The following is a 26,409-nucleotide window of genomic DNA, read 5'->3' as shown; positions in this document are numbered from 1 at the left end:
CGAGAATTGTCCCGAACAAGTATCAATATCCCTATAACTTTTATTATTATTATCATAGTCTACTACTTACCATGATTAAAATCGGTTCCTAGAACTGATATTCCGTTGGAATCTATGTTACGAACGTGACGACCTGCAATTTGAAGAAATTGTAAGTAAAATGGATTCGAATACCTGCGAGAAAAATGTTGGAAGGCCGTAAAAACTAAGTAGGCACTTAAACGTTACTGATAACGCCAAGGAAGAAATATTGGTTGATGAATTAGAAGTTCTTTCTGGGGAAATTGTTAGAATGTTTTATTGCATAGTTGGGTAACAATTCTCAGGAATAGATGAAAAGTTTAATTTACTGAACTGATAGATTGCGATCAGAATGAAAGAAAATATTTATTCAAAACTTTGCAATACTGATCTCAAGACCACAATATCTTTCAGTGTTCCAAATTAAGATATGTTGAAGAAAAATATTTTCAAGGATCCTGGCAGTTTGATATGAAAAATATTGACATTATGGTGAAAATTTTTTTCAAGGAAATGAAACAGATATTTTTGGAATATTCCTAATATAAAATTCACATTTCATTTTGTTAGAAGGCATTTGTTTCTAGTTTTGGGATTCTAAAGTGTTTTAATTTCAGATATTTTCTCGTCTACATTGAACATTGAACTGTTATTTTGACTCATTGAAATTTGAGATTTTTCATAACTGGTTAAATAGCAATGTCAAATTGTGGATGAGTCACCATAAAAATCATATCACATGATCTGTGAATAATGAGTAAATGGTGCAATTGAATTTGTTTAAATTCAAATTCCTCATTATAATGCTGAGTGACTATCGAATAATGAATGACTTTTTATATATTTTTTCAGGATCTGAATGTTTTTCAAGTCGTCATAGCTGATTGGTTGATTCAAATGACCTTTCAATCCGCAGCAAACCGGCCGTTCTATAAATATAGTGTGAAAAGAGCACTGACATTATGATAAAAATGCTTTTTAAGAAAAATAAAACGAGCACTCTTGAAATATAACTGATATGACATGTACTTTTCATTTTGTTATATGACTTTTAGTACTCTGTATATTTCAGATGATTTTGAAACCAATTATTTGCAAACGTACTGGACGATCTTCTTGTAAATACACTTCGCAAACTGTGTCTTGAAATTCTTTTATGAAGAAATGACGATGTCATTTGTGCAATACCGTATGACAAATCTCATAAAATTCTTGATGTGATACAAGAGTTACCCGTAGAAGTGATAATTCCTCGTTCACTGGTTGGTATATCAAACCTATTAATTGAGGATGATATATCAACTACTATGTCTGTCTCCCTTTGAAATTCAATGAGAATCAATAAAATATGCTGTTTGAGAAAAAAAATAGAAAAATTAGTGGAACCTTTCCTCAAGCAAAAACTCTCAGACTTCTTGGAGACATATTGAAAGAAAATTTTTATCCCAGACAACTCATCATTAAAATAATGTTCAATAGTATCAGTATGACAAATTCTGACACAATCAACAGAAATCCATGTGGTGATGATTCACCTATCAACTTTTCTTATAAATATACACCTAACTTTGGAAGCTCATCTTCAAATATCATAAAACATTTCATAATGAACAAAATATAAAAATATGCCGAAAATATTAAAACTGTGGAGATTTTCAATACTTAATTGCATCAACACACCACTCCATAAAAACAGGACATGAAATGATTTAGTTAATATGAAAACTTTATGAAAACTTGAATCGTGTTGGACAACAATATTCGGAAATGAATGATTTTCAATATTTTCATGAATGTGGTTTCATAATTAATGGTTACACTCGTACATTGATTTTTGAAAATGGGATGGTATTATTAGATTCTAATTTTATAGCAAACTCTGATTCGGAGTTATAACAATAACAATTCACTTTTTCTAAAATTTTCTATGATTTTTTTTAGAGATCGCACAAATCACATGGTCAAAATTTTATATAAAATGCTAGGTATATCCAAAACTGAGTTACCGAATTTTATTGAACAGAATAATCTCCCACAAAAAAGGTATCGAATAAAAATTTCTGTGCTGTGCACAAAATCAAATTCAATGGAAGGATAGTTTCACATTCAGAAATGAACATGTTCAAAAAGTTTTTCATTTCATAGTAGAAGTCAATAGTGAACCGGATTGCATAAACATAAGAATATATATCGAATATTTAAGTAATCTTTCAGAAAGTTCAATTTTGTGAATCCATTTTTTTTAATAAAATCCCATTCTATGAATAATAATCAATATAAAGTTTTGAAAAAACTCTTATTTTTCATGTCATTCTTGCCACAACAGATATTTTCAAAAATGACAATCATAATGTGCAATAGGCTCGAAAAATTGACATGATTGTCATATTTCACGATATTTTTCATGAATATCAGTTGTAAAGTACATATTCCTTAATTCACTTTCCACAAGGAACTCTGTAAAAGTTTGACTTATGAATATGTTTCTACTCGTTTTATTCCAGTTTCTCTCTCATTGCATATTTATATCTTCATGAAAAAATATCATGAAATCTATATTAGTTGTTTTGACGAAGGATTTGAATTTACCGAAACTTTGACAGACAATAAAGAAAATCATCTATAGGAACAATTCGTTCAGGCCAGTCTCAAATCACCTACATTGTAGGTTAATGGACTTACACCTATCAGAAAACAACTACTTCTCTGGCTAATACCACGAAGGTCATTGGATTATACCCGACAGGTGTTAGTGCAGGATTATTCACTGAAGTTATTCCTGCATATGCTGTTGGCGATACAACTGCCGCAATATATTTTCAAATATTGAACCACACTTGTAGACTAGTTTTGGGTTGTTTGGCCACTCGTCAGTGCAATATAGTGTCCAGCATCAACCTAAAGTCGATGATTTCCGATAATTGAAAATCCCTACAGTGTAGGGAGTTGGGAGTGACCTGAACGAATTGTTCCTTTAGAAGATTTCATTTATAGTCAGTCTTAAAGTATGCCCACTGTATTTATGTGAAAAGACAATGGAAAGTTTCCTTTGTAACAGTCCTACCAATCCATCTGCAAATCCACAAAATTAGGCACTGTTTAGATGTCGCGGGTCAAAATAGCGCTGTCTGGCGTTGAATCATAAATGCGTTGGGTTTGAGCTTTGGTTTTCAACCAGTCGCCCTGCAGTGGAAGACAGTAGACGAATCTTGTCGGTAGTCGATGTTGAAGCTTGGCTTTACGACTGACCGCCTTGGATTCGACAGTCATCTTCAGTTCAGACAGGTTGGAGCGTAGCTCCCTTACCCTTGCGGCTGTTACCTTCTACCTACCTTGCGGCCCTTCTATATCGGGAGGGATAGTCTACAGTATAATCAATAGCTTTCCTAACTAACGGGGTTTCGTGAGTTTCTGCACAATCAAAAACTCGCCGATTTCTCGACTCAATGGACTGCTTGATGGAAGGCAGGTGCAAATCTCTGCGGATGGCTTCATTCCGCACGAACCACGGAGCATTCACATTCATCTGTATTAGCTTATTTTGTAATCTTTCCAGAATGGGGGTGTTATACGGAGCCGCTTGTCCTCAGATCCCTGAATCATACATGATGACACGCTTGGACATCATGTTGACTACTTGATGGAAGGCAGCTGCAAACCTCTGCGGATGGCTTCATTCCGCACGAACAACGGAGCATCCACATTCATCCGTATTAGCTCATTTTGTAATCTCTCCACAATGGGGGTGTGAAGCATACATGATGACACGCTTGGACCTAACCTAACCTAATCTAAATGGATATACTCCCTCGAACGTAGTTTGGCTTGCTTGGTTCAACGATATGGGAGTTAAAATATCCGTTTCGATTTTGATGTACCTACATGTCGACGCAATTTTGTTAAAGCATTCGACGAAATCGCAGCTAATAATTGTTCTGACGAATATTCACGAATCATCAAACGTTATGAGTAATACAAATTCATCGAGCTAAGCTTCTAGGTAGCTGAATTATTATTTTGATATGATATGATATGATATGATATGATATGATATAATATAATATAATATAATATAATATAATATAATATAATATAATATAATATAATATAATATAATATAATATAATATAATATAATATAATATAATATAATATAATATAATATAATATAATATAATATAATATAATATAATATAATATAATATAATATAATATAATACGATACAATATAATATAATCTCTGATATCTGAGAATTGATTTCTCTGTTGATCACATAGATGGCGTCTACGTGAGAGGATGTGTCATCGATCTTCATAACCCTCGGGTTCACTGAATATTTTTGGTCAAAAAGTAATAATTTTATTTTTATTAACCTTTTTTGGGTATTTATTAACTTCCACATTCTGAAAAGTATAAAAATTATATTGGAGAACTCTATAGGCCTCCGAAACGTTGAGATTGTATTATTTCTTAACTTTTTTTTGAATAGGCAAAGTTGTTAAATACGAAAAGTTACTGATAAATACCAGATTTTTTTTGTGAAAAATACTTTGATTTTCACGCAGTAACTTATCGGGGTAAACTGAAAAGTTTGCCCTTCTACACTTGCATAAAGTTCTCCATTATAATTTTTATATTTTTCAGATTGTGGAAGGTAACAAATACCCAAAAAAAGTCGATCTTTTTTGGGTATTCGTTACCTTCCACAATCTGATTTTCCTCCACAAAAAAATGACTTTCGTTGAATAATCATTTTATATTTAGCTCTTTGCCTTTCATCAGGATTAGCACTTATCAACATACTGAAATTTCATAGGAACATTTCACAAACCCCATTCGGCATCTTTTCCTGAAAGAAGGATGCTCCAGAATCTCACCCCCTAACGAATACGATAATGAATTACCCCGACCTCGACAGCGTCTTCTCAATCACTCCTAATTGGAAGACAGTTTGGATATAACGATTTGTCGGTGTAATAACATTATTAGCTATGGCATCGAGATCGATTTTCCCTAGATGCGGAGGACAATTCGAATTTATTATACAAACTGTTCGGGAAGCCGTGTCCACTGGGAAGAAATCACTTGAGCGAGTTCAATTGCGGAATTCGATTATGAAATAGGGGATGTGAGAGATGTAACCTTTTCTATCTCTGTTTGATCAATAGATTGCGTTGTTTTGTTTTGATCGACTGCTTATGTGGGAAAAGAATTGAAAATTATGCTGCGAGTTGATTTTTTATATTCAGATCAGATATGTATTGGCGAGAAAAAAGGATTTTAGATTTCTACTCCAATATATTTTTAGGAAAATTGTGGAAACTTCTGAAGAGAATAATCAAACTCAGATTAAATACTTCACAAAGATTTGTAGACGATGCAAAAAAGTTTCATTCAAGTACAGACTTAAAGATAAAACACTTCTATGCAAGATTTACACCTCTGTCGAATTCATTTTGAGGGTGACTTCTCTTTTTTTCCTTTGCAAGTTCGAACATTTTCTGTATTAATATTGAAGAGTAGAAAGCCAATGGGTTTTTTCCAAAATAAATTCTCTCCTGAAAAGGTTTTCTACTCATTTTTAATGAAATTCTTTTGAGGATTGAAATAACTAACCACATGAATGTTTCAACGATTTATTATCATGATAAGAGCAGAATTGTCTCTTTTGGAAACATCAAGTAATATTTTGCGAAATGCGATGTAGTAGTAACTTCAGAAGCATCTAGTATTTTTTCAGTGTGTAGAAAATAATTTTCTCTATCTCCTGAAAATGCCAACTTGGTTGGTGAAACTCGTGTCGAGAGGAGTATTGCATTTCTGGTGACTGGAAAAAGTGCTTATTTTGGGTTATTCAATTCTCATGTGAAAGTAATTGTTTCTAAAGTATTTTTTCTTCGAATTTATATCTCGACAAAAACTCTGTATGACCCAAAATTTCTACAACTTTTTGCAAACAAATCATCGTACTTCATCTATATTATTTTTCGCTTTTAATGGATACATCCTACACATATACTCTTGAGTAATTTCAGATACCTCACTCAATGTTATTAAATCATTATTTCTACCTTGCAGGAGTTGTATGAAAGTGATGAAGTTTAAATATTGAGTGGCCCTTTGTTTACATTCCTTGTGACAATATGACCATATGAAGGGTGAGCAAGATAACTGTTCTTCTATTCAAGTTTTCTATAAAAGTTCAATCATTATTATAAAAATAAAAATGAAAAAATAATTCGGTATTCAATATTATAATTCTGATTTTATTTTAATTTTCAGTGATAAATGATAGTTGAAGTGCATTGAATTAGTATTTTTCAACAGACAAAGTACTATAGGAATATCCTTGAGGTGCTCTCAGAGCGGTGCCTGTACCAAAGTAACGATTCACATTTGATTTGAATCACTGTATATTAATTCCATTTGGAAAAACGGTCTCAAGAAGTTTATTTCACATAAATGCAGGCCTCAGATGAAGGGGTTCTTGAACAGGGAAGTTCAAGGTGTACAAAGTTGAACTTCATAACGATGAGCAGCCATAGTCCGTCGCGTATTTCTGATATGTACCGCTCTAGGTGGATTCAAATATGCCAGGCCAATTGAATACATTAGAACAATACTCCAAAGAAGGTCTGATTTCAGTTTTATTAAGCACCAAAAGATGCTACAGTATATACAGTTTTCTGGTTCAAAGCTTTTGGGAAGCAGCCTTTGCAATTCCAGCGACACGATTATGCCAAGGCATATTGATGTGTCTATTTTGACCCCCAACAAACTTATCGAGGCAGAAAGCGGAATTGTCTGACCTGGTATTATTATATCCGGTTTGAAGACATGTCTCTTTCTGGGTTTTTGTGTTGAATTGAACCTGGTTACTTTCATTTCAATTCGGAATCATTTCTAGATCCTCATTAAAACATGCAACCTTCTGCTGCTGGTGAAGATGTGCCTCCGTAGCCGATGTCCTGAAATCCAAATGGAATGACGAAACAGGTGTGCTGTGGCCAGCAAAGCAATATATTGGATTTTTGGGTTTTTTTTCAATGAGTTGTTGATGAACAGTTAAAAGAGGGTTGGAAACAATATGGATCCCTGGGGAAAACCAGCGTTGATAGTGAAGGTATTCGAGAGATATCCATTGACTGCCACTTGCAGGGAACGTTTTTTCAGGAGGCTGAAGAGCCATACACAAAAATGATCCGACAAGCCATAGAATCGAAATTTGGCCACCAAACCCTCATGCCACAAGGTCTTAGAAATAACAAACACAACAGCTCTTTTCTTCCATGTTTCCCGATTGCGTTATTTCAAATATGGGTGACATACGATAGAAAGTCGACTGTTTCCGAAAGCCATATTGATGATCTCTCAAGATGTTGAAACCTTCCAAATATTCAGGGCTATGGAGGTTCATGGCTTTCTTCATGATTTTTGATATTTATATTTTATACTTCATAATTTCACTACTATAAATTGTTATGAAATGACTAGATTGAGTATTTTTGATTATATATAACTTAATTCTCAAATTATTCAGCTAGTAGATTTGATTTTTCTATGGCTATTGTTGCAATTGAACCATCCGCTTGTGTTGGTGGTAGAATTGTGGATTTTTGATTAACAGCTTTAGTTACCGATCAGAAGGATTTAGACTCGTTGTGATTGGCAAGCAGTGTATCCCTAATTCTCTGATTGTGAAGTTCTTTGCTTTCATTTATCAAAAGTTGAAGGTGGTTGACAATGTTCCATGGTGCACTTCATTAGTTCGGACTTCCATTGTTGAATATGATCTAAGTTATTTTGAAATGCCTGAAAAAATCTATAGAACATTAAAAAGGTTAGCTGAAAAACCAATTGTATCAAGCAAAAAACGTGAAATCACAATGGAATAAAATACAAACAATAACCAGAAAATAAAAAAAAATTGAACTATTAACACGAGATGAAACCTAAAAATTATTAATAAGGAATGAAAATTAAAAATTTAAAAATTCCAAAGTTACTTCACGACGTTTCGATTGTTAATATCCACAATCGTTTTCGGGTGATAACTGGACTTTTTCCTCAGAGATCTGACTATTTTCAGATCATTCGAATGCTTTCACCTATCCCCTCTTCCCTTTTTCCGCTTCATCGGTTTTAGCAGAAGCTGACTGTTTGTGGGGAGTTGGTCGTGTTCCGCTTGAATGGATGTTTTCAAATATTGTGCATATTTATGCTAGCTTGGCTAAATGCGTTGTTGGACAACATGTATGCGGCTTTTTTGAATTTTCTCCTGGAACAGTGTTCCTCACTGTGTATTTCTTGTGCTCGGCAATGCGAACTCTCAATGGCCTCTTAGTTTCACCAATGTATGATTCTCCGTACTCACAGGGTATCTGGTAAATGCAATTCTTGAAATCGCAGTCTGCGGTTGGTGATCTGGTTTTCGTGAGGATAGTGTTCCCAGATCTGAAAAAGGGTCTGATGTTATACTTGGACCCAATCCTTCTTTTCCTTTCCGACAATCCTCTGATTTAGGAAAGTACAAGTACTGGTTGTGGAGGCTCCTCTTCATTGTGGAGCTCTTGCTGTTTTCTAGCTAAAGCCTGTTCCACCATCAGTTTGGAGTAACCGTTCCGTTGAAGGTTATTTTTGGTGATGCCTAGTTTCTCTTCGAGACCTTCCTTTGTATTACACAGACCGAAAGCATGGTCTAGTAGAGTCTTGATGATTATTCTCTTAGTCGATTGATTTTGGTTGAATTCCTAGTTCAGGTACTGTCCTGTGTGAATTAGCCCCCAGCCATTTCACCTCGGTAGTATTTTGACCATAGAAGCGCCATCATGCATTTTTCCTTATATTGCCATTCTTGGAATCGGAAACAGCGGCATAGCAACGAAACGTTAGCCCAAAATTAACTTCTCGCTGTCGAAGACGTTGCAATGGTTTCTCATCGGGCGATGCTGGGTGGGACCACCATCTACCATCTGTGTATCAAAGTATCTCATGAAATTTACAACACAGTCATTTTTGTATCAAAACTTCTATTAATGAAAGATTATAAACTTTCACGACTGGAGATGACTGTTTTGAAGCTATTTTTCGTTTTGTCGACCGTGGCCTGCAGGTTTTCATGCCTGACGTTTCGTCTACTACTGCGGTAGACAATATTACCGGTCAAAGTGCCCAAGTTGTTCTCAACGTAAAAACAACTGTCTTCGGTTTCATATCATCATTGGTAAGCATGGATTCGTTCCTCCTAATTGGATTGAATGATTTTGTTTATGTACAATCGAGAACAGATAAAGCGATTTCATTAATTGTGATGCTCTATTTGGAATCGTTGGTGTAGTAATTAATATTACTGGAGTTTCATCCCACCTCGACACATGTTTTGATTACCAAGTGAACATCTTCAAGTGAAATATTAGGAAAGATTCATTCTTCCTCTTGAAGACGAACACTTAGTGATTGGAACACGTATCGAGGTGAATCATGAATGCTTTTATTTTGGGATCTTCTTTCATCTATACAGAGCTTTCACGAAATAATTGTCTTGCAACAATCTCTAACCAGCGGATCTCTCTGGAATTATTTGGTTCCTATTCATCATTACTTATTCACTCAACACACAGGTAGTTATTGCTGCTCTATCTACACCCCAGATCTCCGATCAAAATTCTCGCTACAGAAACAAACGCCAAAATGGTTTCGTCTACCAGCTGCATATACTCATCATTATTCCTAGATCATTCCTCTTTGACATAAACCTTCTTGCACTCTTCTGTTTTCGATTCCATATCACTAGAATCATATCATTAGAATGCGAGTACTTTTCCACCACCATCAACATATAACATTTTTCCTAAGGTGTTTTGGAACTTCTCTTTAGATAATTTCAAGCAGAAATTGAAAATTTTACTTCAGTCACTGTAGAGTTGCTTTTAGGATGGACCTGTATATCACAACTAGTAAGGCAATGTTACAAATGAGGTGGAAAATATTTTTGAGAACTGTAGGCACCAATTTAATTCGATTTTATAGTTTTATACTTTATAATTACACTACTATAAATTGTTATAAAATGACTATATCGAGTATTTTTGATTATATATAATTTAATTCTCAAATAGTACTTGTATAGTTTTCTCTGTATTAATTTTTTTGCAAGGTTTAGTTGAGAATCAGCCTAGGCTAATATTATACTTTTTTATCGACTCGTAACCATTGTTCTGAATTTTTGTATTTAATTTTTATTATGTTGATGAATTATTATTATCATTTTTACCGTAATAAGCGCTGGTTAGGCCCTACCCCCAAAGCCCCGATATACATTCGAGGGGGCGCGCCAGCATTATTAACCAAGGACCACTCCACACACCGTGGAGTAAGTATTCATTGGGTCCGAGAATCATGTGCCCTGAGCAAGCGCAGTAACCAAGAATGACGGCCTTTTGCATCTGTCCGGTAGAGATTTCTTCCTAAGTGCGACAAGCCGGTATTATTTCAAGATTCGGGAGTAGAGGGGACATCATTCCACCAAAGACTCCAAAAACTTATTTTTACCGAAGTATGCGCTGGTCTGGCTCTATCCCCCGCAGCCCCGATATATTCGGGAGGGCGTGCCAGCATTATCAACCACGACCACTCCCCACACCGTGGGGTACTTGATCATCGGGTCCGAGAATCATGTGCCCTGAGCAAGCGCAATAAGCCAAGAATGACAGCCTTCTGCATCTGTTCGGCTAAGATTTCAGCCTTCGTGGGGCAAGCCGGTATAATTTCAAGATTCAAGAGTAGAGAGGGCATCATTTCACCAAGGACTCCATTAATCAGAGCAACCATCTTGGTCTAGATAGAGCCTGCGGAATTCGAAGAGAAAATCTCGATATTTTATCCGTTTTTCCTCATCTTTTCGGACGATATTCGTCTCGCCAGGAGCTGAAAACTCCACGACAGGTATCGTCTTGATCTGGTGGTCGAGAAGGACTGAGGGTAGGGAACGAATAGTTCCAATTAACCACCATCCTGGTAAGTCATGATGAACCCCTCAGTTTCCGACTTCAGCCCACTCGACCTCAGGAAATACTGTGATGCAGAAAATAATAGGGCTGAGGCAATTGCCTGGAATATACCCATATTGAAGTGACCCACTCTATTTGGCTGTAGTCTGATCAGATGTTATGGGGGAAGATCTTAATGCCGGTGAGATTTATTTATAATATCTCTCTGTTTTGTCGAGTTTAGGGTTATAAGGAAAATAGGTTGACATTTTTTCGAAATAAGGAAAAATGATATGAATTCCAAAAACTTTAATGATACACATTTTTGAAAAATTTTTGAATTTTTTAATTCATAATTACCTGTTGGCTACCCTTCATGATTTTCAGAGAGGGTTGAGTTCGTGAATATGTTGGTTTATAGAAATGATTGAACTCTTATAGTTTTCTGCATTTTATGGATACTTCTAAAACTATGTAGCTACTCAACCGTGTATTATTTCAGTATTGACCTCAAAAAAAGTTGCATTTATGATCCAGTTCCAAACAGCGATGCTTTGGATAACCTGTTGAACTAATTTTGTATTAAGAACAAACAGAAGACGCCTTTCATGAGATTCACAAAAAACTGAATGTTCGCAATTCCCAACAGGATTGCAAAACCGACATTGACCACCAAATGAATCTCTCACTGAATTTCACTACAATACAAGACAGCTGCTATGGGGTGTATTGAAATAAAAAGAGTGGAAAATCATCTGGATACAGAGCCTTTACACAAAGATTATCTTGTTACCAACATAATCATCTCCAACCGACGGAAAACTTAGGAATATCTGGATGAATTCTCGAAATTCCTCATGAACCGACTTCGATCTTCTTTTCCACTCGATAGGATTCATTCACTCAACATTCGAACAACATACAGCTACTTATCGCTGCCCCATCTACACCCTCGGAAGGGTCCGATCGGAATTCTCGCTATAAAAACAACCGACCCTATCACAGCCTTCAGGATATCGGATTATACGGTTCGATATGAGTCCAAGGAGTATAGGAATGGGGCGCGCTATCTGGACTGAAGAGATATAGAGTTTTTGTTCCCTATAAAAATCGGACAATGGAGATTATCGACGAATTGCGTATTTCCAATGTGGATTAAAAGAATATCTGCTGGAACGGAATCGATGGTAACGTAAGCTCTCACTTATCCAATCGATTTGTTCAAGAGGTACCAAACAGGGGTTGACTGACAGTAATTTTTTTGAACTCAGCCTCTATGAAAATAATTCACTTCACAACTATTCTGCCGTGCTTAATAGGAACACGGTATCTGCGGACAGCGCGAAACTCGGTAATTAATCGTTAAAGTTTTGTACCTGTACCTCAACAATTGCGATATTTTTATCTGAAAAAAATGTGTTTACATAAGTAATATGTCACCTCGATTACCTGTAAGTTATAGACAATGCCTTATATTGTGGCCATAAGCCAGAATATCACTTTCCGCCTTTTTGTTAAGAAAGTAGAGCTCCTAATGACCATCTTAACCAAAAAGCGGTATCTGCATATTAATATAAAATGAAACTTTAATTTTTTCAAACAATCATTTATTGGTGTATAACGAAATGTAGAAACGTAACGAAAATGTTCTACATTGATGAAAAAAAGGTAAGACAATCAGACTCTGGAAAATATATGTACCTACTTATCAGTTATGCAAAAATGAAATGTTATATATTTCAAATCTTATTCTTATTAAAATTGACAGAACTAATAAATCAGATCAATCTTCTTCATTTGCAGTAGTTACAGGAAGGTTCTGCTACAGGAAGGTTCTGAGTTGTTTAAGAATGGCATCTTTTTTTTTTCTCTTTCGTAAATCCACGAGGTCCATCTAGCCACGCAACACTTTTAACTAACGCACTGTTTTTCGTTACTCCTTTCTTTAAAAAATCCAGATTTCTCGAGGATTCGTCGCTGAAAGAAGTTTTGTATTGTAGAGAAAACTTACCACGCTGGGCTACAACTTGAACAATTTCAGATAAGTAGGGACGGTTATTATGTGAACTTTTTTCAACTTTTGACGTGACGTACAATTTTCCCAATTGAAAAAATCACATTGTTCCATCTTTTTCAAATCCACATTGCCTTTGCAAGCAGATTTCACTGCACCGGAAAAATCGTTTAAGTCATATATTTTTTGCTTTTTTTTCCATAGACAGTTCGATCTGGTGATGGAAGATGTCTGCCGACATGAATGTATGTCCAGGTTCAAAATAATTTAAGGTAATTCTTCTGGCTGATATTTCGTCAGAGTTGACCATCCTTATCAAAAATATAAATAATGTACAGTTTTTATTTTGGCTCGCGCAGTTATCTAGCCATACAATAACGTTAGTGGAATCTCTCTGGTGCTTGAAAAAGGCATAAAACGTTTCAAAAAAATTACACATTTGAACATGTCGATTCTGGGTAACATTATAATTTTTTGTTAATCAGCAGAAACGCAAATCGTACTATCATCCAAAGCAGTTTCTGTTTGTTTCCTGTATAAATGTCGAGATTCTTCAGCTTGAATAATATGTTTTTTTCCTGAATATACATATATCGCATTCTTCGTGGACGAGTTTCGTAAACGAGATGCGTTTTGATTTAATTCTTTTCCGATAAGTTTCATAGGATACTTTAGTACGAGGGTATTTTTCTTGAAAATCTTTGAACATGAGTGAGACTGTAATGTCACTGATGAGATATCGAACATTTGGAGCATGTTCTCTGCGGTAATGAGATATACAGGGGTTGAAGGACTCAATATGAGCATTGATATCTGTATCGTCTATTTTTCTATGCTCTTCCTTGGTTTACGTGAGGAAGTGATAGAGTACCTATTATGCAAAACTCTGTCATTAATTTTTTTGGATCCAAAAGTTGTGAGGAAAAATGTTTTGCACACTTCAACAGAATCACCGCTTTCATTGTTGAGGAAATATTTGAAGGTGTTCTATTTCCTTAAATTTTTGTTCAAACGACGCATGAGTTTGAAATGACGACAGCTGTTTAATGAGTGTGTTTTTTGCTGTTTTCTGTATATTTTCCAGAATTCACCGTTTTTCAGATATCACTTGTTCAGATATCAAAGAGGAGCAAGAACCGTATAATTTGCAGCTAATTTTTGCATTCTAAATGATTTTATGGTTTTTAATATGTTTCAAACATTTTTCGTTTACGTATAGTTCCATCTTTTGTGTGAGTTACAGCTGAAATGAATTTGATCATGCATAAGAAGGCAAACTAAAAAATTATAAAAGTTCACCATTAAGCTACAGATGAGTTGTTGAGCCATGATATCACTTTCTGATTCGAAATAGTGGCAGATCTAGTTATTTTCATGAACCCTCCTTCATCTGGTTCTCTCAGAGGTTGTAATTCGTGCAATATATAATTTGTGAAACTACTGGACTCGTTGTTTACACTGAAATGCATGATATCATTCGGGATTAATATACTTCTACAACATAAACTAATACATCATAAAAGTTAGAAAAAAATATTTTCCACTTACGTCTGCGTTGTTAGTGGCTTTGCCACACTTTCATTCAATGCCAATAATAATATATATTTAGCTCGGTCAGATGCCATTATAAAATGTACTCTCAGCTAATAATGCACCACTTATATTATAGCCAAAACCTTGCGAAAATAATGAGACAAGTAAAGAAATAAGCTGTGACCTTTATACGGCGCGAAAACTCACGAGCGTTCCTAAGTAATACGCGCCATTCGCAGCGTACATAGACAAAACGCGGTATCTGCACCGGGTGCTCGCGCATATACCGCTTTATGACAAAGGAAGGTGCACTTACCGCTTTTTGATTAGGCAATCCCTCACAAATTGACACATACGGCATTTTAAATATACACGTTTACTGGATATAGCTTTAAATACCGCTTTTATAGTTAGTAGAGTGATAGTAAAACACCTCATGAACCCTTTTATACAAATAATTCGGTTTCCGATTTTTTGCAGATACGGAGTTTCTATTAAGCAGGGCAGTATTGTACTGACATTACATGAAAATATAAATATTTCGGAATTTTTCACTTCATTCATGAGAATACACTGACAGCATTGATGTATATATGAAAATCATGAATTGAAAGATTGGAAAATTTTACAACACACTAATAGAATGTAAGCACATTTTGAATTATCAGGGGATCATTTGATACCTCTTGTATGTATTGAGAGTTTCAGCCACATACCGTTACCGTTGGTTTGGGTTCTTAAAAAACTGAAAACAATAATTTAAGTGGGGAAATTATTTGTCGAAAGTTCTAATACGGCTTTCATTAACTCATATACTAATAATTTCAGTCATGTTTCCTAACTGAAAGTCGCACAAATTAAATGGGACAGAAAATAGTAAAAATATCAATTTTTAGAAAATTAACCCTTGTATGCGAAGGTGATAAATTAGTGTACGGCTTTCGTTACACATGTTTTCAATATCAAAAACGTTCAATTATTCACTAGGCCACGCCACGCCGTAAAAATGTTTTGATTCATGGGTCGGTAAACGCAGAAAAAATGTCCTTGAACTCCTTATTCTAAGGTCTATGAATAAAATTTCCTTTTTGTATCCTACTTGGGATTTTCAGCAGACTTTATGAAACATGTAATGAATGTGGAGGTGACCATTTTTTAATATTGTCAAAAACGCTTCATAGAATTGCTTTTGAGTCTTAAACATTTATTGTCCTTGCTGCATTGTTGCGAAATCATTCAAAATCCCCAATCTTGAGTCTTCCACATTTTCTATCTCTCTGCCAGCGTAAATCCTATTTTTCAATGTCACCCATAGAAAATAGTCCAAAATAGTAACTCTGGTGATCTTGCAGGCCATTATATTGGCCCAGTATTTGATTCGAAATGGAAGGACTCCAATTCGGACATTTATTGCGCCATACATTTTTTTGTGTATATAAATTACTTCATTTCAAATTTCATTACAATTGTAGTGTTATTATTGCTATCATTTCTTTTTCTGCTTTTCAAAACACATATTATATATTTTCGTTGTAGATATATTACAGATAATCATAAAAGGTTTTCTTATTCGAAGTTCATTGTAGAAAACGCTCAGAGCAATGGAAATATGAAAAAATATGAATAGGTACCTAAAAATGAAAAAAAACCGTCTTAAAACTCTATGGTACATAGGAAGACGTGAAAATTGCTATTGTCAACCAATTTCCAGTGCCGTAATTTAAAAGGAAATAATTCTCCCAATTATAATCAAATATTACCGAAACATCCTGAAATATAAAATAAAATTTAATTTCTCAGTATGAAGTGAACGTCTACGATCCAAAAACTACAACAAAAAATACAGGTCCGTATTTAAAAATTCAAAGACGGAAGTGGCCCAACCCAGATGACACCCTATATAAAAGATTAATGGACATACTCTGATAGCCCCCATCACGTGCCAATAGCAAAATGTTGACAGATTTTCAAAATGTCTGCGAATAAAGATGATATAGGCAAAAAAATAATTTGGGTTTTTTTGGTTTTTCCTGTTTTGTTTCTCCAGAACCAAAAAAGATATATTCGATTTTTTTACATCATTGAATAGGTCTATAAAATACGCAACTCTGCCACAATTTAACCGACACTCTATCTCTTATAGACTTTCATCGACAAATCGAGTTTTCTCAATGAGTTTTGGACAAGTTTAGTGGGGATAAACATTTTTTCGACTCCATTCAATTTTTTGATGAATCTATTTTTCATAACAATGGCTTATGAACGGACACAACTTCCACTATAATAGTGATTTGAATCGTCATTTGGAAACCCCAAAATGAAATGATAAAAATTTGAATATTAACTTACCGAAAAAATACAGGGTGTTTTATTTGAAATAGCTAAGTTATTTTTTTCGATATCATAGAAAATTGATAATGCTTCTGAACATTTTGTATAATATTGATAAACGGGTTCTATCGAAATCAATAACCCAATACAGCTTATCAAATCTTGGAAGACTTGAGGATTTCTGCTCTCTCGTCCTCTCTTTCGCCAGTACTGTACTAGTGAAAAAGAGAGAGAGAGAGGCAAATTCTCAAGTCTCTTCCTAGATTTGACAAGCAGTAACACTTTTATTCTTGGTTGAAATTCGACGGGGTTATTTCTGTACAATTCTATTTCATTTATTTTCCAATTGTACCTAGCATTTTCATGAAAAGATCTATAACTCGAGAACGGTTATAGTTAGTAGGCATATGGAATCCTATTAATTTTTCCTCAACTATTCAAAAGTGTAACGAAATATAGGGTGTTCCGTTAAAAAAAAAAACACAATCTGTCACACTTTTTTGAGCCACCCTGTAGACTCCAAAATAATTTCTATCAGCAGGTTCATTCAATATTTATATGATAAAATGGAGAAATTTCCGAAAAAGATTGATGGTTTGGTTTGCAGGGACCGTGTCTTATGAGGCACCCCTCCCTATATTTTTATATTTTATAATTAAGGTATGCATTCATCTGTGCATCAGGTACGCGCTAACCAGATAAATGTACTTTGCCAAACGTTCGAACTGAGTAGCAGCTGATAATATCCTCCTGTAAATCATTGAACTTCAATAGTTGAACTTTCAATTTCGAACATTGTCATAGAAAAACGTCCAATGGAGTCAAACTGGGAGATCTGAGTTTCCATTTTCTAAGACTACTCCTCAAACTCAGAGCAGAAAAAATTAGTATCAAAAAACTGTCGCACTTAAGACTGTGGAAAACTAATTCGTTTCGTAATAGGGTATCTGAGTGAATCGCGTTTCGAATATTTAGATAACTTGAGTATTCAGCAAATTTAGATGTCCTTTTCCATTCAGGTTTGTACCAACTGAAAACGTTTATACGAATCACTCACTCCTGATGCTTTAAACAACTTAATGAACGACTGCGAACGTCTCAGTCAATCGGCCGATGTGTGAGTCGATGGTTTATAATCGAACAGACTCAGAAGAATAGATTTATATTCTTCTGACACAATAAAAAAACCTTAAAAATGTGGTATCACTTGAGTATAGTTTTCATTAGAATTTTTTAACATGAGGAGTGTTGTGGGTAAGGGGTTATTTACAAGGGAATGATATTCTCGTATTCTCGTGACAAATTACTCATTTAGGGTGGCTCATTCAACTGTATTGCACTGTATATTATTCAGTTAAAAGGCAGTTGAAGGTATATTTATTGAATATTTGTGAATACCAATTCAATCATAACATATTAAAGATATCAAACGAAAATGAATAACTAAGCCTCCAGTGGAATAGTTCAATGAATGAAATATTTCGAACTGCATTGTTGATTATTTCGATAACACAAAACCATTCGTTTTAGTCTGTAAACGGATAGAATTCATCGTTTGAATAAAAAGTAAATGTATTGTACTGAATTCACTTGTATATGCTCATAAAATTTCCATTACGTGTAATCCATTGCTGAATTAACTAAAATAAAGCGAGAGCAGCTTCGATGAAATAATATTATGCAGCAGATGGTCGGAACATTTGTTCCATTGCGATTATGAATAAAACAGAGACGTTAAAGTGCCAACACGTAGAACAACTGGTTGTTGCTCGAAAAATATATGGCTTCTTCTGAACTTTCTGGTCCTAGGAGTTCTTGCAATCTTTTGTGTTTGATTTCCGACTGGGATGAGAGAAAGTCATTTCTTTCGAAACGGCGCGGCGTCCACGAGTTCCTCCAGATGGCCAGTAATTAAGACGTTTTGAAACAGGTATATTCATGGAAGGAACTTAACACCAAAGAAATATACTGGGCCAGGTTAGGTTAGTTTATAATAATGAAATTTTCAAAAGTTGTGTCTCATGTATACTTTTCTCTTCAACACCATAGGATAATAATAATATTTATTCACGTAGGAAAGAGGAATACAGAACAACGTAGTAAGAGAGTACTCGATAAGTGTTTCTCACACTTGTTTTGAGAAAATAATATGCAATAAAACTTATAAATAATAAACATACTGACTGACAATTGCGGAAATATGAAAAAATTCAATGAGTATCAGGCTTGTCTGAATCTAAAAATTAATAATCACAAATCATCCGCACACATGCATATGAATGTGTAACTATAAATTAATACAATGGTTGATGCCAGTGAGTGGTATAAGATTGTTTGTATGACATTTAAATGACACAATTATAAGCGGTGTGTGAGGAATTATAATAAATGAATAAGATAAAACGGACAATCCTCATGTACTAATATATAATATGAGGTTCTATTGTAAAGTAATAACAATTTTGTTCTTTCACACATTTCTTACATTTCGGGTGTTGTAATTGTGTGACGGTAAGAGATAACTTTTTTCTTGTGGTACGTTAAAATAACATTGAAATAAAAGAGTTGACGGATGTCAAAAACACCGCCTTCATAAAGCAATTCGTCTGTAGGAAAGCGTGAACTTTTCGAATGTATCAGTTTCAGAAATGTATTTAGTAATACTTCCAGAGGGCGAAGGAATGCCCCGCCCCAGCATGCTATCCCATAGCGTAAATGACTTTCTACTAGTGCGAGGTAAATAATTTTCAGGTGATGAGTGGAGAATATTTCTCTTAAGGATTTGAATTTGTGTAGAATACTTCGCAACTTTTGGGAAATGAAGTTTATGTGCTCATTCCATTTGAGATGTGAATCAATAATTACTCCTGAATACTTCATTTTATTTTAAGAACGAATCAAGTGTTGATTGCCTAGGTCTATACAGGTTTGTTCGTGCTATTGCAGCTGAATAGCATATACTGGGTTTTCTCCAAATTCATGGTTAATAGCTTATATCCAAGTCAGTTTTTTATTGTATCAAAGTCTAATTCTACAGTATAATTATTGCCAATTATTTGCCTTAGAGAATATTTTTGTGTTGTCTGCAAATCCTAAAATGTTTCCTTTTCTTTTTGTACATAAATGACTTGATCTAGAAAGAATAAGTCATTTATGTACAAATTGAATAGAGTAGGTCCAAGAACCGTACCCTGAAGTATCCCAGTATCAATATGCTTCTCACTGCTTATAATTGCATCTATTCTCACCGTTTGTACTCTGTTCGTGAGGTAGCACCTGAATAGATTCAAGGAAGTACCCCTTATGCCATTATCTTTCATTGTTTCTAGAAGCAATGTGTGGTCGGCTGAGTCCTATCATAATTTTCCATTGTTAACATTTGAAAATGAATCTCTAATAAAAAAGATTACCTATTTTCTTCTTATATAAATCAGACGAGTCCACAGTTAGGAACATAGAAACTCAGCTAATATAATGATATGATCTTCCCCGATCAGCCCCGATTCAAATCATACAGGGGTTCAAAAAAGATATTTTGACGACTATTCAAAAAAAAATCGATTGAATTTTCAGATCTGTAGAACATATAACAAAAATTTCCCATGTGAAACTTTTTTTTGTTCTCCGAAATAACAAATATATGGAGATTATAGAGGATCAAAGTTGATTTTTTTTATAGAAATCCTCAACGTATCCAAGAAACACTTCACTGTGAGATTGTCACTAAACAGTTTTACAAAATCACGAACACGTATTTCGCTAAACAATTGCTTCTTCGGGCATGTATATTTTACTAACTGAAATCTACATATTCAGTGCCTTATATATATTTTTACAATTTGAATCACTTCAATTTCAAGTACCTTGAATTGAGAATGAATGAAATAACGTTAAAATAAGAAAAGAATAGGAAATATACAAATCCATTCGAACGAACATCTTTATATGTATGAGCTAATTACCAGTTTCTACAATATTCAGTGACGGGGAGTTATTCAATTCTATTTGGTCATTCAGTAAATTACCCAGATTCTTGAATGTATTTTTCCTAAACATTCTGAAGACACTTCATAGTAGTGATTGAACTCGTGTTCTTCTGCTGAAAGATGATTAACAAACGTGAAATTGATCTTTCCATCCAAGAAACTACGTCTATCCTCTTCAATTCTCTGGTAAAAAGTTCCCTCCGTTTGGGATTTTTTTATATGTTCTCGAACTTGTTCAGATGAAATTTTGGTTCATCCATCCTTACTAAAAATTTTTCTTTTATATGTTGTGTAGAAATTAACCTTTCACCTTCACGTATATACGAGTCGAAAAAATTAATTTTTCATTATCACCTTCGGGTTTTAGAGTGTGACTGAATGTATTTCGCTAAAATCTTGCATGTAGGTGACTCAATTGAAAAAAAATATCTATTAGTTTTTTAAATATGGATTTCCATCAAGTATCGGCCAGTTCTATTCAATTACTCAATTTTTTGTTGATTTTCCAATATCTATAACATATATAATTGATGAATAATTTATCATCTTGAAATAGTTTTCCCGCACAATAATATCATCAATATTTCTCAAAAATAATTTTGTTAACAAATTGATGGATGTAGCCATTAACTACGTGGTAGGAGATCATAATGAAAAAAAAATGAAATGTTTTTCACCACTTTTATTAGTAACTAACGTTACTGCAGTTTCGTCCTATATGTAAATTCTCAAACTTATACAATAAACTAGGTAGTTTAGTTGTTGTTACTTGAATTCATTACGAATTTCAATTGCCGACTTATTCCATCTGAACAGAAAAAATGAAAAATCCTCAAACTTATACAATCAACTAGGTAGTTTAATTGTATAAGTTTGGGAATGTCCATATAGGACGAAACTGCAGTAACGTTAGTTACAAATAAAAGTGGTAAAAAACAGAAATTTTCATTTCTCTTTTCATTAATTTTGTTAACATTAACTCACGGAAAGTGTTCTGAATGGCTATCAACACTCGAACGTCCTCATTTGATTATTTTCTTCAGTGGTCATTTATAACATTTTTATTATCGAAGACAACCATAGAATGCATTTCGAACCAAGTTTAGCGATTTATAGAAAAAGGAAATCCCTATGAAAGGTACCAATTTCAGGGTTATGCGTCAATCCAACATACTTAGTATGAGTATGAACACGCCTAAAGGAGCTTTCGGAAAGAAAAATCAACATGCGACCTTCTATCGTATGTCACCCATATTTGGAATAACACAATCAAGAAACATGGAAAATCAAGAGCTGTTGCACTTGATAATTCTAAGGCCTTTGACATGAGAATTTGCTGGCCAAACTTCGATGCTATGACTTGTCGGATCATTTTTGTGTATTGCTCTCCAGCTTTCTGAATGAACGTTTTCTGCAAGTGACCGTGGATGCATATGTCTCGAATACTTTCACCATCAACGCTGGTGTTCTTCAGGGATCCATATTGTTCCTAACCCTAGTTTCATTCTATATCAACGACTCATTGGAAAAAACCAAGAATCCAATGTATTGCTTTACTGATGACAGCACACTCGTCCCATCATTCTATTTGGATTTCAGGATATCGGTTACAGAGGCACATCTTCACCGGCAGCAGGATGTTGCATATCCCACTGAGGATTTAGAAATGATTTCGAATTGTGGTGAAATTAACCAGGTTCAATTCAATGCCACAAAAACCCAGACATCTTTTTTCTCCAAGAAGACGAATGTCTTCGAACGGGGTATAATAATGTCAGGTCAGACAATTCTGCTTTCTGCTTTGATAAGTTTATGGGGATTTAAAATGGATACCATGTAGTGGCACAAACATGTCGCTGGAGTTGCAAAGGCTGCTTCTCAGAAGCCTGAAACACTGTTCCAAACCAGAAAACTGTACACAACTCAGCAAATGTTGATGCTTTATAAAGCTCAGATTAGACCTTCTTTGGAGCTGCTGGATTCCATCCAGAAAAGAGCCATCCATCTGATTGCAACCTTGATAGTCTGGAACAATGAGAAAATGTTAGAGATTTGTCTCTCTCCTATAGATACTTTCACGAAAAGTGTTCAAGTGACTTGGCACATTCTATTTCACCAGGAGTGGCACATATCAGAAATACGCGACGGACTATAGCTGCTCATCGTTTTGAGGTTCGACTCAGGACATCTCAAACTTCACTGTTTGAGAACTCTTTTATCTGGAGAAATGCGTTTATGTGGAATAAACTTCCCGAGAACTTTTTTCCAATTGTATTCAATTTCCAGCGATTAAAATCTAATGTTACTTGAATTCATTACGGATTTCCATCAATTGTCGACTAATTCCATCATATAACAGAAATATTCTTCAGTACAGTTTCTGAACAGAAAAAATAAAAAAAATCCTCGAAACATTTTCCAAGAGATTTTTTGAAATTCTCATAAATATTTTCTTGATAATATTAAAATATGTTTTATATCAAACTGAGCCTAGGTTGATTATGTTATTGGTATTTCCAATGATATGTGAAATTTTAAAAAATTGTAAATTCATTACCAGTAGATTGGAGTAAATATTATTCTGTACTAGAAGCTTTTGAAGCCTTCACACTGAAATGTCAACAATCAACGGTGTTACTGAAAACAAAGACTAACAAATATCTATTTTGCATATTTTCCTTTCCGAAAATATCGACATTTCCAAACACCGAATAAAGTACCCATCAAAAACTAATTACTCTCTATGCTGTATACGTTACTGTTACCTGTGCTTGCATGTAAATTGAAAACGTGAGATACATATCGATTTTCTGGAATAGGCACAAAGCTCCTGTTTCAAACACGCCAAACCAATCTTTCCAATGGATTTTTTGGATACGGCTTACCTAGCACGATCTGAAAACAGTAACTCCCAAAACATTACGCTGAAACCCTCATACAGATTCTACGATGTGGAAGTTGGAATGTTCAAGAAAGGGAGTTTTAAAAAATTTATAGTTTCAGTAATAAATTTCATTCAATATACTTATCCTAGTGATATATAAAACATATAGCGAATCGGCGATTGGAAGAAATTCAATTATTTGAATCAAAAAGGATAAAGTTTCTTGAAGATATTAGTGTTTAAGAACAGAGCTCAATGGCTTTCTACTTCGTCATCTCTATATGGAAATTATGAAAGGCTTCCGGAGGAAGCTAGGAAGCAATCAAGTTCAAAACTTACTCTCTACAAAGATGTGAAGATACAAAATTGTTACATAAACTGAAATTTGAAGTTGGATGTCATCAGTCGCTCGAAAACTTCTCTGAGATGTTTCGAATGTGGAGAAAATTATGATATCGTCTCGTTCTGTATACATACTTTTTTATCCATGACGCGTTGAAACGTCGCTGGACCATTTTTGAGCTCAAATGGCATCCACTTGTTGTGAAAATTCTCCGTGCTGAAGGCTGTTTTTTCAATATCTCGTTGATCCATCTGAACTTGGTGGAATCCTGAAACGAAATCCAAATTGGTAAAATATTCATTTCAGCCTAGTTTTTTCAAGATATTGGCGATCTTAGGAGGTGGATATTTATCATCCACTGTCTTTTGATTGAGTTTTCTATAGCCAATTACTAGCCTCCACTTCTTCCTTCCTGTCACTTCCTGTCGGTATGATCAACAATGGTGAACTCCAAGGTATGTAGACGGCTGTATGATTCCTTGCCCTAGCATTGATTTTATTTGATTACAGAACTTCTTGGTGAGGAACTTGAGGATAAATGTATGATTTAGTGAATATCGCAGTTTCGTCTGTTAGCTTGATGGTATGCTTTATTTTATAATTGAACTGCTCACAGTGAAGAATGGTCTTGAATTCGGAACAAAGTTTTCGAATTTTCCTTCTTTCTTCTTCATTCATGTGAGTAGCCGTGAATTTTTCAAATTTATGTTTCGTATTTCTTCATAAGATTCTTCATTTCCTGTGAAATTTGAGTCTTCAAAATTGTTTACTTCGTAAATTTCTATAGGCTCGATATTAATTGGCTCAAATTTAATCAATAATCAATTCCACATTTGTTGGGTTTATTATTGTTGTTGAAGTCTTTCCGTCACCAACCGTAACTGTAGCTTACAATTCCTTCTCTTAGTGGTTTGTTGACTGGTATCTTCACAATTTGTTTAGTTCATGAAAGAAGTTCCATATGAAAAATTGATGTTTACAACTTTTCGTGATTCCTTTGATTCTTTTATTCTCCTTCGAAATGAATTGGAATGGTTGCTTCTTTTGCTGCTCCAATTTCTCCATCTTGTTCACTTCATCGTTGGCATTGAAAAGGAAATAGAGAACCTGTCATGTGGTTCTCTGTTCTTTCACCAAAACATACTAGAGTTACAAATTCCTTAATTTCTGATTGTTTGATTCAGGAGTGCATGCATGTTTATTAGCATGAGCATTGCGAATGTAACCTGCTAAATGATCAAATCAATCCAGTTCTCTCACCGATTTTCAATTTAGTGTACTCACATTGTCACAGGAACACAAAATTCAGTTATTTAATTGAGTTGAGTACCTCTGTTATTATCTATAGTGGTGTTTGAATACATGAGGGCTAATTTTATTAAATAATTTCCAATTTGTTGTATTAATTTTAAATTTCCTTGTGGAAAGAAACTGCTGTAATGTTAGTTACAAATAGAAGTGATAAAAAATATAGAAAGTTTCATTTCTCTTTTGGGAAAGAAAGTTTTTGGCTTTCTACTACTCCATCTTCCCAAAAATTAATCACTCCTAAAAATATAACCCGTTCAATTTCATTTCCCATTTTTCATGATCCTTTAATTGTTTTGAGGAATGTACTTTATCAGTTACCTGACTTTTTTCCTCTGATATCAAAATCTGTATATTTATTCATAATGTCCTGTAAAATATCCATTGAACACTCATTGGTTTTTATGAATGGGGAATCAAATTCTGTTTCTCTTCGATCACGTGAATCACCCTTGAATTTAGTGCGTTCCATTCATTTCAATTTGTTGTTCTCGTCATTATACCAGAAAGTTCAACCCTAGATTTTTGGTGACGTTTCAAGATAATTAGTTGCCAGAGACTGGATTTATTTGCGAAAGTGAGTAATTCACTGCTGAGGGGATTGTCTCCTGGGAATGGGAAGTTCTAGGTAGTTTGAGGTTTTACTCTGACTGTCAGGTGGAGTTTGGATGGTCTTGTGATAGATAATTATTCTTCTTTGTTTCTAGTGAATATATAGGATATTTACGTTGAGAAGAGAATGACGTCATTTTTGGTAATTTTGTATATCCAACATAACAACGTTAAAATTCCCAATTGAATGCGTTCAATATAGCAATGAATCTAGTAAAATTTCATTTTGTAAGTTGCTCAACTGATAGTAAAATTTCAGACGTTGTCGATTCGAAAAAAACTCGAAAACAGTCAGTCTTTCATTTTTTTTCAGAACTACTCATTTATTTTGATAAGTCCTGAGTGTATTCCATATGCCTAAAGCATTGTCGTAACAGTCTCAACAAATT

The 26,409-nt window shown here is 34.4% G+C and overlaps 1 protein-coding gene across 5 annotated transcripts in view; it reads right to left on the bottom strand.

Annotated features, from left to right (window-relative positions):
- LOC111515229 (neurotrimin) overlaps positions 1-26,409 on the bottom strand; it is a 371,220-nt gene that overhangs the window by 225,658 nt on the left and 119,153 nt on the right. For all 5 annotated transcript variants that reach the window (XM_074182669.1, XM_074182664.1, XM_074182666.1 and 2 more), the window contains exon 2: positions 71-133. In XM_074182669.1, coding sequence (XP_074038770.1) covers positions 71-133 — 63 coding nt within the window. The remainder of the gene's footprint in view (positions 1-70; positions 134-26,409) is intronic.

Source organism: Leptinotarsa decemlineata, unplaced genomic scaffold (genome assembly GCF_025532065.1).
Source record: "Leptinotarsa decemlineata unplaced genomic scaffold, Ldec_3_MD MMD2_tig00026328_RagTag_RagTag, whole genome shotgun sequence".
Lineage (NCBI taxonomy): Eukaryota > Metazoa > Arthropoda > Insecta > Coleoptera > Chrysomelidae > Leptinotarsa > Leptinotarsa decemlineata.
This window is presented reverse-complemented; position numbering and strand designations above follow the sequence as displayed.